This window comes from Hippichthys cyanospilos, chromosome 15 (genome assembly GCF_059441005.1).
Source record: "Hippichthys cyanospilos isolate Australia breed blue-spotted pipefish chromosome 15, RoL_Hcya_1.0, whole genome shotgun sequence".
NCBI classification, from domain to species: domain Eukaryota; kingdom Metazoa; phylum Chordata; class Actinopteri; order Syngnathiformes; family Syngnathidae; genus Hippichthys; species Hippichthys cyanospilos.
In genome coordinates, this window is record NC_142383.1 from 1,393,925 (window position 1) to 1,411,959 (window position 18,035).

General features: G+C 41.1%; 2 protein-coding genes across 9 annotated transcripts in view; one reads left to right on the forward strand and one right to left on the reverse strand.

The window, feature by feature from the left end:
* The first annotated feature begins 3,834 nt into the window (after positions 1-3,834).
* On the forward strand, positions 3,835-17,247 carry ntmt1 (N-terminal Xaa-Pro-Lys N-methyltransferase 1). 8 transcript variants are annotated; one of them, XM_088434345.1, is made up of 5 exons: positions 3,857-3,941; positions 4,009-4,069; positions 5,859-6,015; positions 7,695-7,947; positions 8,873-17,246. In XM_088434345.1, exons 2-5 carry the CDS (start codon positions 4,041-4,043, stop codon positions 9,127-9,129), a joined length of 696 nt encoding a protein of 231 aa, XP_088290471.1. In that variant the 5' UTR covers positions 3,857-3,941; positions 4,009-4,040; the 3' UTR covers positions 9,130-17,246. The 8 variants fall into 8 exon arrangements, with proteins under 8 accessions (XP_088290475.1, XP_088290471.1, XP_088290472.1 ...); XM_088434348.1 differs by having other exon boundaries at positions 3,904-3,941; positions 4,009-4,073; positions 5,856-6,015; positions 8,873-17,247; XM_088434349.1 differs by lacking the exon at positions 4,009-4,069 and having other exon boundaries at positions 3,835-3,941; positions 8,873-17,247.
* Positions 9,987-18,035, reverse strand: part of ndor1 (NADPH dependent diflavin oxidoreductase 1) — a 31,267-nt gene continuing 23,218 nt past the window's right edge. Inside the window, exons 12-15 of the mRNA XM_088434342.1 lie at positions 12,854-12,997; positions 12,666-12,784; positions 11,076-11,170; positions 9,987-10,985 (exon numbers count right to left, since the gene is read on the reverse strand). Coding sequence (XP_088290468.1) covers positions 10,841-10,985; positions 11,076-11,170; positions 12,666-12,784; positions 12,854-12,997 — 503 coding nt within the window. The 3' untranslated portion in view covers positions 9,987-10,840. The remainder of the gene's footprint in view (positions 10,986-11,075; positions 11,171-12,665; positions 12,785-12,853; positions 12,998-18,035) is intronic.

Sequence of the window (18,035 nt, forward strand, 5' to 3'; positions counted from 1 at the left end):
TTTATTCAGCCAACAAAATCTCCTTGATGGCTATGACAGTGCCATTGGGAATCTAAAGTCTCACTGTCATCCTTTTGCAAGGAAATGCAACTGTCTGCAAGTATAGACTTTAAATGAGATATATTTGTGGGTCCACATGAATCCTTGAGTAATGAACTCCTTTTTGAAACATTTGGCTCAAGCGATTCAATGCCTCAGGGAGTTTAATCTCACCAACACTACTGAACCGCAACCAACAACAGAGTGACAATTACAAGAATCTGACAAGACCTGAAAGGATACAAGGAACTTCATACAAGCCAACAATTAACACCTGGACAAGACACGTGGTGCAGGGAGCTAATGGGCTGGTGAGCAAAGGTGGACACTATGAAATTAAACAAGACACTTACACGAAAGGACAAGTTAACATGAACAAACTTTAATCCAATCAAAACCAAGATTAATCGGAACCAGATTATGACACACTCTAACTTTAATACAGAACAGGCACCACCACTTGATAATCAACAAGTGTGACCCAGCAACTACAATTGCATATAAAAAATATATATTAGATTCCTCTTCCATGGTCAAAAATTGATGCAACTGACATGAAGTGACTACATGTCTTGATGTAAATATTGTTTATATATGTTACTTTGGCTTTTATATCACTCTGATTCTAAATGAATGAAAATTGGGAATTTTGAGTTTGAAAAGAGACATCTATTAGATTTACGCTTTTTGACACATAATTAGGTTAATGATGACCTTAGACATTGTTAATCTTTAATTCTTGCAAATTTTAATAAATTGCACCCTTGTACCCTTAAAAAATAAAACTAAAGTAAATATAGTGCCTCCCTCTCTGATCAAAGAAGCATTTTTTTTTTACATTTCGAACCAATTCTGACAGAGGACTCTGCAAGATGTTCACAGCAGACCCTCACAATATGTTTGGGTCTGCCAGGTCTGAATGGCATCCTCCCCACCATCGAAGCCACCACACCACGATGTAATCAGTTGACAGCTCTGCCCCTCTCTTCACCCGTGTCCAAAACATGTGCACAAAATCCAATGATAGAACTACAATGTCGAACCGTGGCCTTGGTTGCCCTGGTGCCACATGTACATATGGACACATGGTGTTCGTGATGGAGAATCCGTGACGAGCACAAAAGTCCATTGACAAAGCAGAAGACGTTTCAACTCCCATCTCCGGCAGAATTTCTCCCATGTTCCAGGGGAAGTGGAGGACATTGACTCTGAGTGGTCCATGTTCCGCGCCTTTATTGACTAGCCACTCTCCCCTCTTGTCTTGCGTGCATGTCAATCAAACGCGCTAACACATTAATTAAAACAGGAACCAAATGTGAATAAATCAAAACACAATACATACTAAATAATTTAAACATGCTTCATTTACAATGGGTGAGTACGTACATACAACGTTCATTTTTACTTTGAAGTGAATTAACTGTATTGCGACTCAAACAGTAACATATATTTGTACATACGTTAGTGCCGATTAACAGGAGGAAAGCGTTGGCTCCTTTTGTCTCGATGGCAATGGCACAGACGAGCAGGAGCTTGCACTCGCTATTGCCTACATTCAATCAATCAGCAAAGGAGAACACAATTTTGCTTTTGTAACCAGATGTAGACCACGCTCTTTTTCCTGATTGGTGCTTGCTTAACTGTGGAGTTGAGGCAGCGGCGTGCGCGGCAGATCCGATTTTTCAAGTCTTGCGTAAAGTTGACAAACCACGGCGGACCGTGGCGGAGCGGATCTCGGCAGACATGATGGAATCGCTCTCATGAATTAACATGGGTACGTCATGCTATGGCACAGCGCAACGCAACGGAGCGGACGTGGTAGAATCGCCCTGTTATTGCTTCGTCACGCTCCAAGCACCCTTCTTATATCTCCTGCTTTCTCATCCTGCATTCTTCTTCGTCGAGTCACTTTGGGTTTGTACTTTGTGACTTTGACTTGATGCTTTACCTTTTGGGACTGCTTTTTTTTTTCCATGCCTGATGCCATTTACACTGTGTACAGTGGAGATGGGGCGCTGCTGACTTCAACTTGGGACGTAGTGAACTGGTGGGCAGAATATTTTGAAGACCTCCTCAATTCCACTGACACGTTTTCCTCTGAAGAAGTAGGGACAGGAAACTGTGAAGCGGGCTTTCCCATCTCTGGGGCTGAAGTCCGGGGTAGTCACAAAACTCCTTGGTGGCAACGCCTGGAAGGTGGAGTTGCAAAGGCTCTGGATGTTGTAGGGCTGTCCTGGCTGACACACCTGTCCAACATCGCATGGACATTGAGGACAGCACCTCTTGATTGGCAGACTGGAGTAGAGGTCCTCCTTTATTAGAAGGGGTATTGGAGGGTGTGTTCCAACTATAGAGGGATCACACCCCTCAGCCTCCTTGGTAAAGTCTATTCAGGGGTGAACCTTTGATTCAGGAGGAGAAGTGTGGTTTTCGTCCTGGCTGTGGAACAGTGGACCATCTTTACACCCTCTGCAGGATCCTCGAGGGTTCGCCCATCTTCAGGCAGTGACCTCCAACTCTAACTGGAGCGGTTCACAACCCAATGTAAAGCGTCTGGGATGAAGAGCAGCACCTCCAAATCTGTGAGCATGCTCATCAGTCGTAAAAGGAAGAAATGTCCTCTGTCAGGGATGAGGTCCTGCCCCAACCGTAGGAGTTCAAGTATCTTAGGGTCTTGTTCACAAGTCACCGTAGGATGGAACGAGAGATCAAGAGGCGGATCATTACAGGTTTTACTGTAATGCGGACTCTGTACCGGTATGTCGTGGTAAAGAAAGAACTGAGTCGAAAGGCGAAGGTCTCTATTTACTGGTCGATCTATGTTCCTGCCCTCGCCTGTGGTCACGAGATGTGAGTCATGACCGAAAGAACGAGATCCCAGATACAAGCGGCCGAAATTACTTTCCTCCGCAGGGTGTCAGGGCTCTCCCTTAGAGATCAGGTGAGAAGCTCATTCAGGCGGGAGCGACTGTGTCGAGCTGCTGCTCCTCCGCGTTAACAATTCACACACCCAATCACACCTGAGGACAATTTAGACTGCAAAGGTGTCGAACTCCCAACAAACCTGATTCAAATAATTAGCTCATCAGAAAGCTAAACTGGAGCTTGAAAATCACCCTAATCATTTGAATCAGGTGAGAGAGAAAGTTTGAAAACATGCAGGATACCAGCCTTCGAAGACTGGAGTTCGACACCTGTGATTGAGAGTGTCCAAAACACCTGCCATGCATGTTTTTTGGAATATGGGAGGCAGCCGGAGTGGCCTGAGAGGACCCACGCGGTCTCAAGGAGAACTTGCAAAGTCCATACAGGAAGGCTGGAGCCAGCTGTATTTGAACTCGGGACTCTCACCTGTGAGGCAGACATGCTAACCACTCTTATTATTAAAATAATCGCTAGTTGCCGCCCAAATGATTGGAAATGTGAATATTTATAAGTCGAGTTGTGATTCATGTGCACCCAAAAACATTTTACTGGCGCACATAATACTTGCAATAAGCAATATTATTGTAAGGAATAGAGGACTCCAAAAGCTACTCAGGGCTTCCCTGACAACATTCGCAGTCTCTACTGATAAAACAAATGCATGGGAGTACAACACATGTCCCATTTTCCTTGCATTATATGTTTATAATCACCACAATTCGAACGTGACGTCTTTAGAAAATCAGAAGTCTATTTAGGTAAAGGACACAGTGAAGGTGAACCCATTTGGGGAGACTTGTCTACGTACAGTACAACCGACAGGGGACGCGCGTCTCTGTCTTTTTGTTCTTTAGGTCCCAAATAAGGAAATGACGTAGAGCACACGCAGCCATGCTTGTGAACCGAAAACTGGAGACCTGATAACCGCACTTAGACTTGGGTTCGAACGTGTGATCGGGGCGCGGATAGGGGACGAGGTCAATATTGCTCAATTATTTAAACTTTTCAGATTTTGTATCTTTCAGGAGATTTTATGTATTTCAGGAGAAACAGTTTTCCATCGGCTAACGAGCCAGATGCAACATCCAGTGATACAAAAACTACTGCAAGTACTACTTCAAATTATTTCATCCACGGTTAATCAGTCACATGGAAGTATCCATTGAGGGTGTATATTAAACTAAAACAAAAAAAACGTATGATGGTTAAAAATAACTCGCGTTCAGTTGTAGTTGTCGTTATTACCGCATGTGTTGGAATATTTAAAACGTAGAATTCCCTACATGGGTGCCACTCGATTTTGATTTTCCATAAAATGTTTTTTGCATGCGCTGTCTTTAATGTTGACTCTACAATTTTGATCACCGAGTGTTTGTTTGAAATACGTTTTGGTGATCTTGTTCCAAAATTAGAACAGTGCCAGGGGCGTAGTAAGTTTTTTTCTATTTTTTTCTCACGAAGGGTGGCCATAAGTGGTAGTGTGTGTGCGTGTTGGGGGGTAAGGGATGTACCGTATTTTTCCGAGCACAAGTCGAGTTTCTTGCCATAAATTTCATCCCCGTTAGTAGGGGATTCTACTTACCGCATCACTCAAAACCAGACACATTTTCTCAACAAATTTGTGTTTGTACAACACTCATTCGATTGCGGAGTAATATCCTGTTACCTCTAACATCGCAAATATACACTGTCGACAAGTGTTGCAATCTTGCTTGTTTATGTTCGAAAACGAGGCTGCGTGGCTAATTTATTTGGCTGACAGACTCCACGTTGCGTATGAAAAGGGAAATAACGTACTACAAAAGGTATTTTACCATCGATAAACTCGCATATTACACTGGTACTGAACAAACATGGCCGCCTGTTTGGAAATGTGCACAGCCAAAGGTGGCAAATTCCTCGAAAAGTTATTTTTTGTTATTTTAATAACAGAAACCCTCATGTGTTTTGATGAGACAGCCATGATATAAGTAAATAAGTCAACCCAGCGTAATATATTTCTCTCTTCAACCATACAGGAAAAAGAATGAATTGCCATGTTGGCATTTTAGGTGTAAATATAAATGTATCAGCATCTAACATGGTTGTATGCGATGTCACAGGAAAACTATGAAGTCATTTCTGTGCAGAATACCTACAGTATATTTACTGTAAATGTAATGTATGGAGCAGGCTTCAAGACTGTTGAAGTCATTTACTTTCACGTCTAATTTTATTGTGAGTGTCTGTTAACACATCCTAATATCACTGTCAAACTTCAAACACCGTTAAAAATGGTACTAAAAAGATGTAGTTAGTGTCTTTGAGAGTGAAATACACCGCTCCTGGTTTAGTACTGATGGACTATGCAGCCGTTTCAGGTATGTTTCAGTGCAGTGCAAGGAAGTATGTAAACCCATTTCTTAAGTTATTGCATGAATTGCTCATGTATTTTAGTATGATTGTCATCTAAATCAACAATAAACAGTCTGCTTTGAGTAGTATAAAATAAACAATTCCATGTAACTGTATCACTGTTTTTATGCAAACTATGTAAATATTCACAGGACAGTGAGGAAAATGTTAAGAGTGGAATTTTCAGCAAGCGTGTCATCTCTCAAGGAGTCTTTGCAAAAAAATGCAAATTTTCCTTCCATTTGTTTTGGTCGGGTTACTAATCAAGAATTCCACTCTATTGGCCATTGTAACTTTGTAACCCGGGCAGAGAAATTCATGGCGAGTTAATGGCATATTCAATTGCAATAATGGTTAAAAAAAAAAAAAAATCACAGTTGGATTATTTGCAAAATCACTCAGCCCTAATTGGAACTATTATGAAGAAAATACTTATTTTTAGATCATTGATGTTTAGGCATCCTGTGGGTAAAACATGTTTGTTTTGCTTCTTCCAGCAGGATGGGTGACGGGTCAGGGGAGACAAACTTCTACTCCAATGCTGAGGACTACTGGAAGGAGGTTCCGCCCACCGTGGACGGCATGCTGGGAGGCTATGGGAGGATCTCAGGCATCGATATCAATGGATCCAAGGCTTTTCTTTGCAAATTCCTCGGGGTAAAAAAAAAAAACTAACACAACAACTCTAAAACTAACGTGAACTAACCATACTGTATACATAATTATAGTCATGGGCCAATAACCGTAATAGCAATCACGATTTTGAAAGTCACGGTTATTTAAAACCAGTGGTCCCCAACCCCCGGTCCGGTCCGTGGATCAACTGGTACCGGGCCGTGTGGGCTGCACCCGAAATAATGTTTTGGAGATGATTTAGTTTAATAGTACGCGCACACGAATGGCAAACGAAGGCAGGGTTGAAAGAACCAAAATATACAAAAACAAACAAAAACGCTAAATGCAAACTTACTGGGGCAACAAGGAACGGGAGGCAGCACGGGAAGGATGTGATCAGGGCAGCGTGAAGCAAGACAGCCAAGGGAAGACGTACAATGACCCGACAAGGGACGGGGCAAAACACTGGGGCTTGAATATTAACAGAACTAAAAATACGCAAGACACCTGGGAACAACAGTGGGCGGGGAAAGACTGACTGCTGGAAACACTAGGCTGGAACACACGAGTGACAGGTGAGGCTAATTACAGCGACGACAGACGCGGGGGAAACACAGAGAACCTATAACTGAAACTACACAACCCTAAAACTCCCAACAAAAACTGATAGAATGTGACATAATTCAGTGGTCCCCAACCCCCGGTCCGCGGACCGGTACCGGTCCGTGGATCAACTGGTAGCGGGCCGCATGGGCTGCACCCGAAATAATGTTTTGGAGATGATTTAGTTTAATGGAGTTCGCGTGACTGGGCGCGAATGCACGTCGGGCGACGCGAATGAAGCGACGCAAATGGCCGCGCGGTCACGAGAAGCAGAATTTCGCCTTTCGGGTGAAGTTATTTTTTAATTACTTTTTCCGCGTTTCGAGTCGCCACAGCCAATCAACTTCGGGAATATTCAACAGCTCAGGCAGGGGGCAGGAATGAGTCATGACGGCCGCTTTGCGGTCACTGGGAGTGATCCAACACGGCCAGCTGAGCTTTCAATACGAAACAGAGCCAAGCAAGAGCCCTCACCTGGCTTGTCGAAAGGCGGAAGCAAGAACTTGGGACAACTGGTATGTGCAGCGTTTGCTTCACTTAACAGCTGTTGAACCGTAGTTACTGTGCTAAGCTAACGCTAGCGCAGCATTGTCAGCACAATATTTAGCATGTTCTTGGCCACTTGATTGCGACATTGAAAGTTTTATTTTTTGGCAGGCGAGTATTTCCGCGAAGAATAAAGGTGCTGTTGGTGAAAATATTGGCTCTGTCACATCCCAGGAAAGTGAAAATTCTCAGCAATGCTCTTTGCGGATCTACCGTAAAGTGCACAGTAAGCTCGCTCCACTCCCCTCCCCTCTCCTCGCGCGATAAAAATGTGGACAAAAAATACAACAGCGACAGAAAGCTTCGTCCATACGTTAGTGATGTGGTTTTTTAAAGCAGCCCCCCCGGTGCGCAATATAAATCAATATTTTTACTTTTTGAGACACCTAAAACTTATAAAACAAAAACAAAGACTGAGAAAGAGTTTCTGAAGGGAAATCAATTTATGCACCACTGACTCATCACATGAGTCAAACATCTGTGGCTTTTTTATACATGCTAATAATAGACAGTGGACAGACATCTTGCCTCACACAATTATTGACAGCTGTGGGTACTTGTCACTGCCGCAGGAAGGGGAGGGCAAGACGAACACTGGCTGCGCGCTGGACTGTGGCGCGGGTATCGGGAGGATCTCCAAGCGTCTGCTGCTGCCTCTTTTCAAGACGGTGGACCTTGTAGATGTGACGCAAGACTTCCTGGATAAAGCAAAGTCGTATTTGGGGGAGGACGCCAAGAGAGTGGGCAATTACTTCTGCAGCGGTCTGCAGGACTTTGTACCAGAGTGTGGACGCTATGATGTCATTTGGATCCAGTGGGTCATCGGTGAGTCTGGTGAAGTCGCTCTTTTTGGTTGTGCTTAACCCCTGGGGGAAATTTTGACCCAACTCGGGCTTTTACATGTTTTTGGTGTGTGATATCTAAGGGAAAGCATACAAAAAAAGACACTCGGAGGATAAAAAATTGCATATATCATAAAACCTTGACAACTTTCAATATGCCACACTGTGCCATCTCTTCTAAATGGACTTGGTAAATGGACTTTCACTTATATAGCGCTTTTCTACCTTAGGTACTCAAAGCGCTTTACACTAACTAGTCATTTACCTACTGATGACGCAGCATCAGGAGCAACTGGGGGTTCAGTGTCTTGCTCAAGGACACTTAGACATGGTCTTTATGGTCGGGGGATCGAACCCACGGCCTTTCGGCTGGGAGACGACCACTCTACCACTAAGCCATGCCGCTCCTAAACCAGCCTTCTAAACAGTGGCGGGCCGTGACTCACATGTATGCCTTCCATAATGTCAGACTCTCGGATAAATAACCCCCCATGCGCACAGGTACGCATTACTGAGCTACACAGGCTGTTTTCGGGAGCTTTTAAAACTCAATAAACCCGCATCAGCCATTAAAACTTGTCATTGTACGTGATAGTCAAAACTTTAAAAAATTAATAATAATTTAAAATATATATCCATGAGTCCAAATTACAAATCAGTTTAATATAAGAACATCGTTTTATTTCTTTACTTTTAATTGAATATGAACAATATAAAATAACACAAACATATATATATATATATATATGTATATATATATATATATATGTATGACAGTCAGCCCAAGTTGGGTGATAATAAGGCCAGGCTTGTAAAAAACACCTCCTTGGACACCCAGGTCCGAAGGTTGCAATCGTGACATAAATTTTGATTTTTGAGTTACCATGGAATCTGATGCCATTCTGCAGGCCACCTGACCGACAACCACCTGGTGGAGTTTCTGCGACGCTGCCAGAAAGCCTTGAGGCCGAATGGCCTCATAGTAATCAAAGACAATGTTTCGTACGAAGGGGTGGTTCCGGATGAGGCGGACAGCAGTGTGTGTCGAGATCTGGAAATAGTCCGCAGTCTGGTGAGCAGAGCGGGTCTGAGCGTCATCTATGAGGAGCAACAAGTTAACTTCCCAAAGGAGATCTTCCAAGTCCACAGCCTGGCTCTCCGATAACAGTTGCCATGTCGGATATTTCATAAGATGTTTCCAGTCAACAGTTCTTGAACGGATGTGATCTTGTTCTCTATGTTTTGAGCATCAGTGCAGAGATCTTCATCTTGTATGATTTTATCTTTGCTGCGGGTCTTATTTATTGTTTAACACATTTGTTTGTTCTGGGCTAAGTCAGATCATTTTAATTGAAGCTGATGGAGGTACATTGAATAGACAACCACAAAGTTTTAGCATATGCAACTTAAATCTGAAAGACAATTACACTTTTATACATCACATTTAAGTGGAGACCTTTCTCTGGTTATTGCTTGAATCTTGCATTTCAGACCACTGAATGTTTTTCACAAGATCAGTTATACATACCATGTTATCAGCTAAATCAAAAAGCAGTCTGTTTCTCACCATGTGTTATCTTCTCCACGTTGCAGCTGACTTTGGGGACGAAACGAGTTTACACCAGGGATTCACCAGGGAGTTTTTGTACCCCTTTTAAAAAGCAAATTTTCCAAGGACCCCTCACTGCAAATGTTTGCGGAAACAAAACAACAAAAAATCATTTAAGACAAACATAAATGCCCTTTTTATTCACCAACATATTCAATTTGACAAGTAAATTTGTTTCTTTTCAACCATACTGAAGTTTACAAAATAAAAATTGCAAATTGCATCCCTCCTTTTAACCAAGCGGGTCAATTTCACCCCAAGGTTGCTGCCAATTATTTAGTTCAATACAGCATGATGAAATCAAATGCCTCTTAAGCTTTGCTGACTTCCTCGCCTTTGAAGACACAATTGGACGCAATTGGAGACACAAAACGTACTTTGAGTTTCAAAATTATGACAATTTGAAAAATATATGAAACTGGTTGAATTGATTTATTTATTATCAACACAAATACTTTCACAATTCAATATAAAATGAAATTAACTCGAATAAATCGTTTTTATTAATAACCCAAATTATTTTACAGACCCCCTCCAGTCAGGCCATGGACCCTACTTTGAGAACCACTGGTTTACACAGAGTGAAGATGTTGTCAACGAGCTGATGTACTTTTTGACAGCTGGATTGTTGCAGCTTGGAGGAGCCAATAGAAAATAGCACAAATGATCAATATTGACATCAATACAGAAAAACATATTTTTTTTTCTCAGTTTATGTCAAGTTTCCTCACGGCTGATTGAGGACATTCAATATATTTTCAGTTAAAAGCATATCCAAAACACCAGTTTAATCTAAACAGTAAAAGCAAATATTATTAGAACAATCAGTAAGGAAAATAATTCCAGATTGCAGATGGTGAAGTAATGTGGTCAGAAATGTTTAAAAGGTGTTCATTTCTGTTTATGGCTGTATTTTGCTGCCTGTAGTCGACATGTGTCTATGCTGCGTGCACACCAAACGCGAACGAGGCGAAAAAGCGGAGAGTTTTGTTTTGTAGTCAATGGAGTTCACGAGACTGGGCGCGAATGCGCGTCGGGCGACGCGAATAGAGCGACGCGAATGGCCGCGCGTGGCGAAATTTCAACTTTTGCGTGAAGTTAAAACTTTTTTCGCGTCGCAACAGAGCCAATCAACTTCGGGAACATTCAACGGTTCAATTTTAATTGAATGCATACACAGATGCTCCTCACAAGAATGTTGCATACTGCAGGGCTTCAGTCGATGCAAAGTACAACACATGCAGCGGTGCAATGTGAACACATCTGATCAGGACCAGGTCTCTCTCTGGAATCTTCCGGACTTCTGCATGGACGCCAGCATCATCTTCGCATCCTCAGCGGTGAGGCCTCCTTCCCTTTGGAACACTGCCTTCAACGCGTCACACACACCATTTGGCATGTCTTTTGCATTTCTGAAAAACAAAAAAAAAAACAAAAAAATCACAGTTAGGGAGCATTCACATACGTTTCAGGTGTGACCAATAGACATTCCAAAACCTCACCCAGCGATGTAGAAGTAGGCCCCTTTATTTGCGATCAGGTCCCAGATGAGTGATGCGTTCTCCTGCACACGCTGCTGCACATAAACCTTTTCCTCCTGGAATGACAAATAGTTTCTAACTTTGAATATGCATCTATATAAAGTTCAATTGTTTTACAAACCTGTGGGAAGCAAAGCTCGTGACTATCACAAAGTTGCATCTTTTTCAGGTGGGTTTAGAATGGAAGCCTTGATAAACAGCTTGTATGTAATGTGCCTTCCATGAAACCCAGACAAATAGCAGCTGCACAGCAAAAGGGATAGAGAATAAAGAAATTGGGGAAGTAATACATAGTGGTTCTCAATGTGGGGTCCGTGGGCTGACTGCAGGGGGGTCAGTGAAATAATGTTTCGCAACCAAAGTATTTGATCTCTTAACAGGTACAGTTGTGTGCCTTGTTTGGCTTGGTCTTTGTTTTTGGCTCCTCTGGCCACCGTTAGTGTATTTTGTGGTGGGGAAGGACGGTGTGGCTTCAGCGGTTGCTGTCGTGCGCACGGGTTGTTCCTTTGTGAGATGTGGCCCACGCGTGTCTGTGAGTTGTGTTTTCTTCGTTGGACTGTTGTCATTTATGCTAATATGCCCAAAATAAAGTCGTTTGTTGGTCCATCTTGTGACTGTAGATATAACATGCCAGCTAATGTTGGTTTTTATTTTCAGCGTGATATAGTACGTATATCACTATGCTCGTTAGTGTTTTTGTTTGGGCTAGGGTATTTCCTTTTGGTAAATGTCAGCAAACGTTTTGCATTGATAATCGTACTTGTTTGCATCCAATTAGCTTTTTGTATTGAAAGGAATATCATTTGTAATTCACTTATGTGATTACCTTAATCCATGCAATTAGTGTACATTTGGTAAGATACACAATTTTTGAAGAAGGGACTTACTTGAGTTATTTGGTGTTTTTTTTTTTCTTTACAGTTTTACAAATTAAATGAGTGAGAGCTTTACTACTGACACAACTAAATTAGAGTTACACACATTTGCTGTTCACTGTCTGAAAAATAAAGTGTATTCGTGTACGCTTTATTTTATATTAAATTGAAAGTATTTATGGCTCTCTAATAAGATAATCCATTCAACCAGTTTAATACATTTTTCAAAATGTAATAATTTTGAAATTTGTTAAAATGTGTTTTGTGTCTCCAACTGCTTCCTAACGAGGCAATGAAGCCAGCAAAGCTATAGCAGCATTATTTTTTATTTTTTAAGTAATGCTGTTTTTGACTAAATATTTGGCAGCAACTTTTAGGGCGGAAATTGACCCGCTTTGTTGTCAGTAGGCGTGCAATTTGCAATTTTTATTTTGTGAACTGTATAGCTGAAAAGTAACAAATATATTTCAAATTATATACGTCAAATAAATTATACGTCAAATCGAATATGCTGTTGAATAAAAAGGGCATTTATGTTTGGCTTAAATGATTATGTTTGTTTTGTTTCCACAAACATTTGCAATGGGGGTCCTTGGAAAATTTGCCTTGTAAAAGGGGTCCCTGACTCCAAAATGTTTGAGAACGACCAGTATAACATAAAAGCATAAAGAGTGACCTGGTCCCGAGAGAATGCAGTGAAGAGGGTCAAGCATCCAGCTTTTGTCATCTCCTCCCACTCGGATCTGAAGTAGAAGTCTTTGGACTCCGATCGACAGCCAAAGAACAAGACATTGGCTGTGAAAACATCATGATGAATTCATCTCGCAAAATAATGCGGTAATTCCTTAGAGGTGAAGTGCTCACCAGTTTTACCCTCTGCAGTTCTCTCTTGTAAAGCCGATCTGAAAGGTGCCACTCCTGTTCCTGGCCCAACCATGATCACTGGGCTGTTTTTTTCCGTGGGAAACCTAAGAGTTCCATTTTTTACCCAGAGAGGCACGTAAACATCTGTAAGACAATGGAGAAAGATTAGGCCTTTGCGAAGAGTGGTGAGGGTTTCGCTGATACAGCAACACTTCAACTTGTATAAAGTGTTTTAATATTATGAAAAACGTTTCTATTTCATCTTACTATTGAAAATAGAGTACAATATTATTTAATAAATTTATTGAAAAAAAAACACTGAAAATCAAATACCACATGACCAATGACCGTATTTTCCACACTATAAGGCGCACCTAAAAGCCTTATTAAAAAAAAAAAAAAACGGATGGTGCACCTTATAATCAGGTGTGCCTTATAATTAGGTGCGCCTTATATATGGGTCAGTGTTGAGATTGAGATTCGTAGACGGGGAATGAACTGATAAAGTAAGCTTTACCTTTTGTGTGTTTTTTGTGTGTTTACAGTTGAACAAGGTTGGTCATATTGACATTGAGTTATTATGCTATTGAGAGTTTAGAGTTATTATTTGAGTTATTACTTTGAGTATTACTATATTGTGATTGAAAATGTTTTAAAATATGTCATTAATTGAGGGTGCGCCTTATAATCCGCTACGCTTTACATATGGAAAAAGTTTAAAAATATGTCATTAATTGAGGGTATGCCTTATAATCCGGTGCGCCTTATAGTGCGGAAAATACGGAAATTATGAATGACCAGGCGGCTCGGTGAAGCAATGGTTAGCACGTCCCCCTTACAGTTCAGGGACCATAGTTCAAATCCAGCTCACTTCGGCCTTCCAGTGTGGAGTTCGCATGTTCTCCCCGAGCCAGCGTGGGTTCTCTCCTTCCACACTCCAAAAACATGCATGGCAGGTGTATTGGACATACTAAATTGTCCTTATGTGTGATTGGCTGTGTGAATGCTTATTCGTCTCTGTGTGCCCTGCAATTGGTTGGCAACCCATTCAGGTTGACCCCCGCCTACTGCCCCAAGTCATCCGGGATAGGCACTAGCCTGCAACCCAATGCAGCACTAGAAAATGGATGGATGAATATGAATTATCTACTTATCTACATTTTTTGATAATTATTTGTTTTTTGCAATTGGCTGGCAAGGAGCACACGGGCACCGGGACTTGCCCTAAGAGCGAAACGGCATTTTGGAGTCGCTCTTGATGTTCCTGGGAAAGAAGAGAGCAGCATTAATTCATAAACTGCAAACCCTTATTATCACAAATGGATTGCTTGCATTGTTGCCAGGTGTATCTCCCAATCCTTAAGGGCAGCAATGGCTTTTTGTAACCAGGGCCAACTCAAATGAATAACTGATGAGCGGCCGTGATGATTTGAAGTGAGACCGGGAGATCTGAGAAGGTGCAGGTCCCGGTCCGCTCTCCTCATGGGAAAAAGCTAGTTGTCGTTCTTCTTGTTTGTTGTTTATTAAATGTTCTAGGTTGCCTGAACCTGACAAAAATGAATGGCTGGTTGGCCCTTTTTTAATTGTTTTTATTTTAACCTTAATTAAAACTGCTCAACAGCACACTATTTTTTTCTCTAGAAGCATTAGTGAGATTTTGGACTAATCACTCCCAATACTGTTTATTTTGGTTTATGGGTCAAAGTAAACAAAAACCACAAAGGTGATGCTGCTGGTGTAGGCACCAGATCCACAGGCGGTCAGAAGGGCTCAGGGGGGGTTGCAACCTGCTGATGACAGCATACTACAACAACACTACTTGGACAAACAGCATGTGCATTCATCACAGTTTTTGATGATTTCTGTCTCGTCTTCTGTCCATTTATACACACACACATATATATATATATATATATATATATATATATATATATTTTTTTTTTTTTTGTGTGTGTGTGTGTGTGAATTTTGATCTGACTTTTGTTGTGTTAGGCTAAAAAAAAGAAAGACAAAGGTGAGCTACATTGAGTTTCTTTTACTGTATTAACAGCGACCAACAGAATTGCAAATTCATTTTCGTCTGTCAAATCACAACAGTGTCATCACTGTATGCTCTGTGCTTGAACAAATTCACTACTGTGGATCACGCCACAGCTTTAATTGCACAGCATAATTATAAAAATGATTTTTGAAAAATAGTTGCACTCTAGATCACTCTTTATTAAGAGGAAAAGTCAATCCCCATAAAATATTTACACTAATTTCATGTTCTATCCATCCTTGCCAGTTTAAACGCACTATTTTAATTATTATTTTGTTTGTCGTATATGAATTCAGCAGCGAAAAAGGCCCCTCAACTCAAGAGCCCCCTTTTGCCACTTGCTATTGACCAGAAATTGCATCAGTGACTCAGGGCTGGCATAACAACCACTTAGGGCTTAGCTTGTGAACGTCACATGACCAAACTCAGAACAGCTGACCTGTGATTGTTTTATTACCTGACCCCCAAGCAACTGTAATGCCATTTACAGTCGACAACAAGTGGCTAAACTGCTGTCACATGAGTTGGATAAAATCGATATACAGTCGGCCCCCTGTTTACGAACACCCTCTTTTACGAACATTTCGACTTACGAGCGTGGTCCGCGGAGTTTTTTTGTCCCCCGCTTACGCACAGTAAGTAAGCCTTACGAGCAATCTGACATGCCGGCCATTGTATTTGTTCATATATTTTCGCTTTGCCACGTCATCAAAATCAGTAGTTAAAGCCTGTCACGGGAGCGTAGAACGATATTGCTCTTACAATGTCACAGTCACTGTCGCAGTCACGGTGTCAGTCACAGTCTCACTCACGGAGGTGCTATTGGCCGGCGTCACGTCAATCACAGAAATGCCGATATGCTATTGGCCGAACGCCTTTATCTAGCTTGATGGCACAGCTGGTCGGGACGGAAGGAAAGAGAGAAAATGAGTGAAAAACGGAAGGAAGGAATGTTGTGAAGACTTTGCAAACTTTATCTGTTAGACATAGCTTCTAAAATTGCTAGTGGCGGTAAAGGAAGAAGTAAGAGGATGATGACAATAGAAACCAAGCAGGAGATAAAAAAAAAAATACGAAGGAGGCGCACGCATGGCTCGTGAGTATTGCCGTAACCGCTCCGCTCGACAATCTTCTAAGGGCAAGACTTTCCTTGCCGGGGGACGGACCTCGATCGCCAACAAAATTGAGAGGCTTCTTCTATTATGGATTAAAGAGAAGGAAATCGCCGGTGATATGTTCTAGTTTTGAGAAAAGTTCCCGTTTTAAGAAAATAAATCAATAAATTCTGCGGGTTGGTCTCTGCTCCCCTCCACCTCCCCCCAGTTCAAGTCATGTCACCCCAAAGGTAAATGTCATTTTTCCTTTGTATATTTATGTTATTTAATTTAACTGTACAGTAGGTTATGTTACTCATTTTTAATATGTGTATAAAGTCGTGATGTTTTTACCTAAGGTTTTTGCACGCGTTGCACCCATTCACGAATTAACATAGGTTTGGATTGCCCATCATACGAGCAGTTCGAGTTACGAGCGTAGCCACTGAACGGATTAAGTTCGTAACACGGGGGCCCACTGTACTGTATTTTTCGGACTATAAGCTGCGACTTTTTCCTCATGATTTGAGCCTTGCGACTAATAGTCCAATGCGGTTTATCTGCTGCTTTTTCCCCACTGGTCAAGCAAATGTGTGTATCTGCTCAAGGAGTTGGTTTATGGAACAACTATTAAATAGAACTGCAAAGATGGCAATGGTTGTGCTCAAAAAGAGTTTTAAAATATATTATTGAAAATATTTTTTTAAAATGTCTAAATTGAATTATTAAGATTATTCTGCCCTTCAGAAGTGCAGTACCACCTTTGTTGTTGGAGATTTGTACATAGACTTAGAGCACCCTGTTCTGGTCACTTTGAAATATTATTTTTCTCAGTAGACGTGAGTTATCCAATGTGGAAGCAGGCAAAGACAACAGGTTAATGTTCGAGCATTGTTGATCTTATTTTGTTTTGCCTTGGACGAGAATTATTCGTAAGTACACAAGTTGTCAAAATTGACACTGTTCATCTGTTTTGTTTATCGTTAGAAACATTGGAAATAAGAGTATTTTTTCGTTCCTCGTTAGCTCGAGAGGTGCTATTTATCATTAGCTGATTACGTGTTTTATTTTTCTAGTTTTACGGCGACCTAAAGAGGGTAATGGTCAATGGCCATTGTTCAAATAAAGCAGAGCAAAAGGAAAGACAGTCTTGTTGTTTGTTGTTCGTTATCCAGCCGTCTAGGTGGCGAAAAACCCGACGCTTCGGAGTGAAGACGGCATAAAGATCTTGTATAAAAGTTTGTGTTTTGATTATACAGCACTGCAAAAAATAAGTCAAGAGCCCAGTATATATAACATTAATATTTAGGTAAGGATGCTTTATAAAAACGGAAAAATATCTTCATGATGAGTATTTGATTTGACTCCATCAAAATTAATTAGAAAAAATTCCAACAGAATCTTTGTGTGAAATATCCATAGCAAAATTAAGTTTATGTCTTTAAAATAAATTCATATTTGACTCACAGATAACATTGCTTTAATATTTGTAAAAAATAAAGGTATGTTTCAACAAGATTTTTGAGAATGTACTACAAATATCAATTAACTTTAAGTACGTGTTATTATCAAACAAGTCAACTCAATTTTCAATCAAGTAAGAAGAATCGACGCATTTCCGGTTGGGGCAGATTTGGAAAAAGCGATCGACGCTCTGGCGTGCACAGCGGATTGACCTTCCTATCAACTTGACCAGACGGTAAGTGGCTGATTTTGAATGTATTACGAGAATGTATTTTTTTTAATGATGCATAAAGTTACAAACATTACCATCACAACGAAGCTATTCCTCACTAATTGGCCTTGTTAGAACACTAATTTAATTAACCCTTGTGGCATGCGTTTTTTTTTGTGACACATTACATGTCAGTGTACATTATTTGGACGTGAACCTGAAGTGTGATAACGCAGTCATTTATGAATATTTTTTGACTTACAACCACTCAAAATGTTCAGTGGCATCAGACCTATTCATACACATATACTTTTTCATTTATTTATTCCCCCACCCGCCCCTTAGAACAGTACAAGTCCTAAAAGTGACTAT

Bases quoted from the DNA above. Each gene is read 5' to 3' on its own strand.
- ntmt1 (XM_088434344.1), top strand. From the start codon at position 4,041: ATGCAACATCCAGTGATACAAAAACTACT. The intron at 6,016-7,694 runs GTAAAAAAAAAA...TCACTGCCGCAG, and splicing joins TTCTTTGCAAATTCCTCGGG to GAAGGGGAGGGCAAGACGAA. The intron at 7,948-8,872 runs GTGAGTCTGGTG...GCCATTCTGCAG, and splicing joins TTGGATCCAGTGGGTCATCG to GCCACCTGACCGACAACCAC.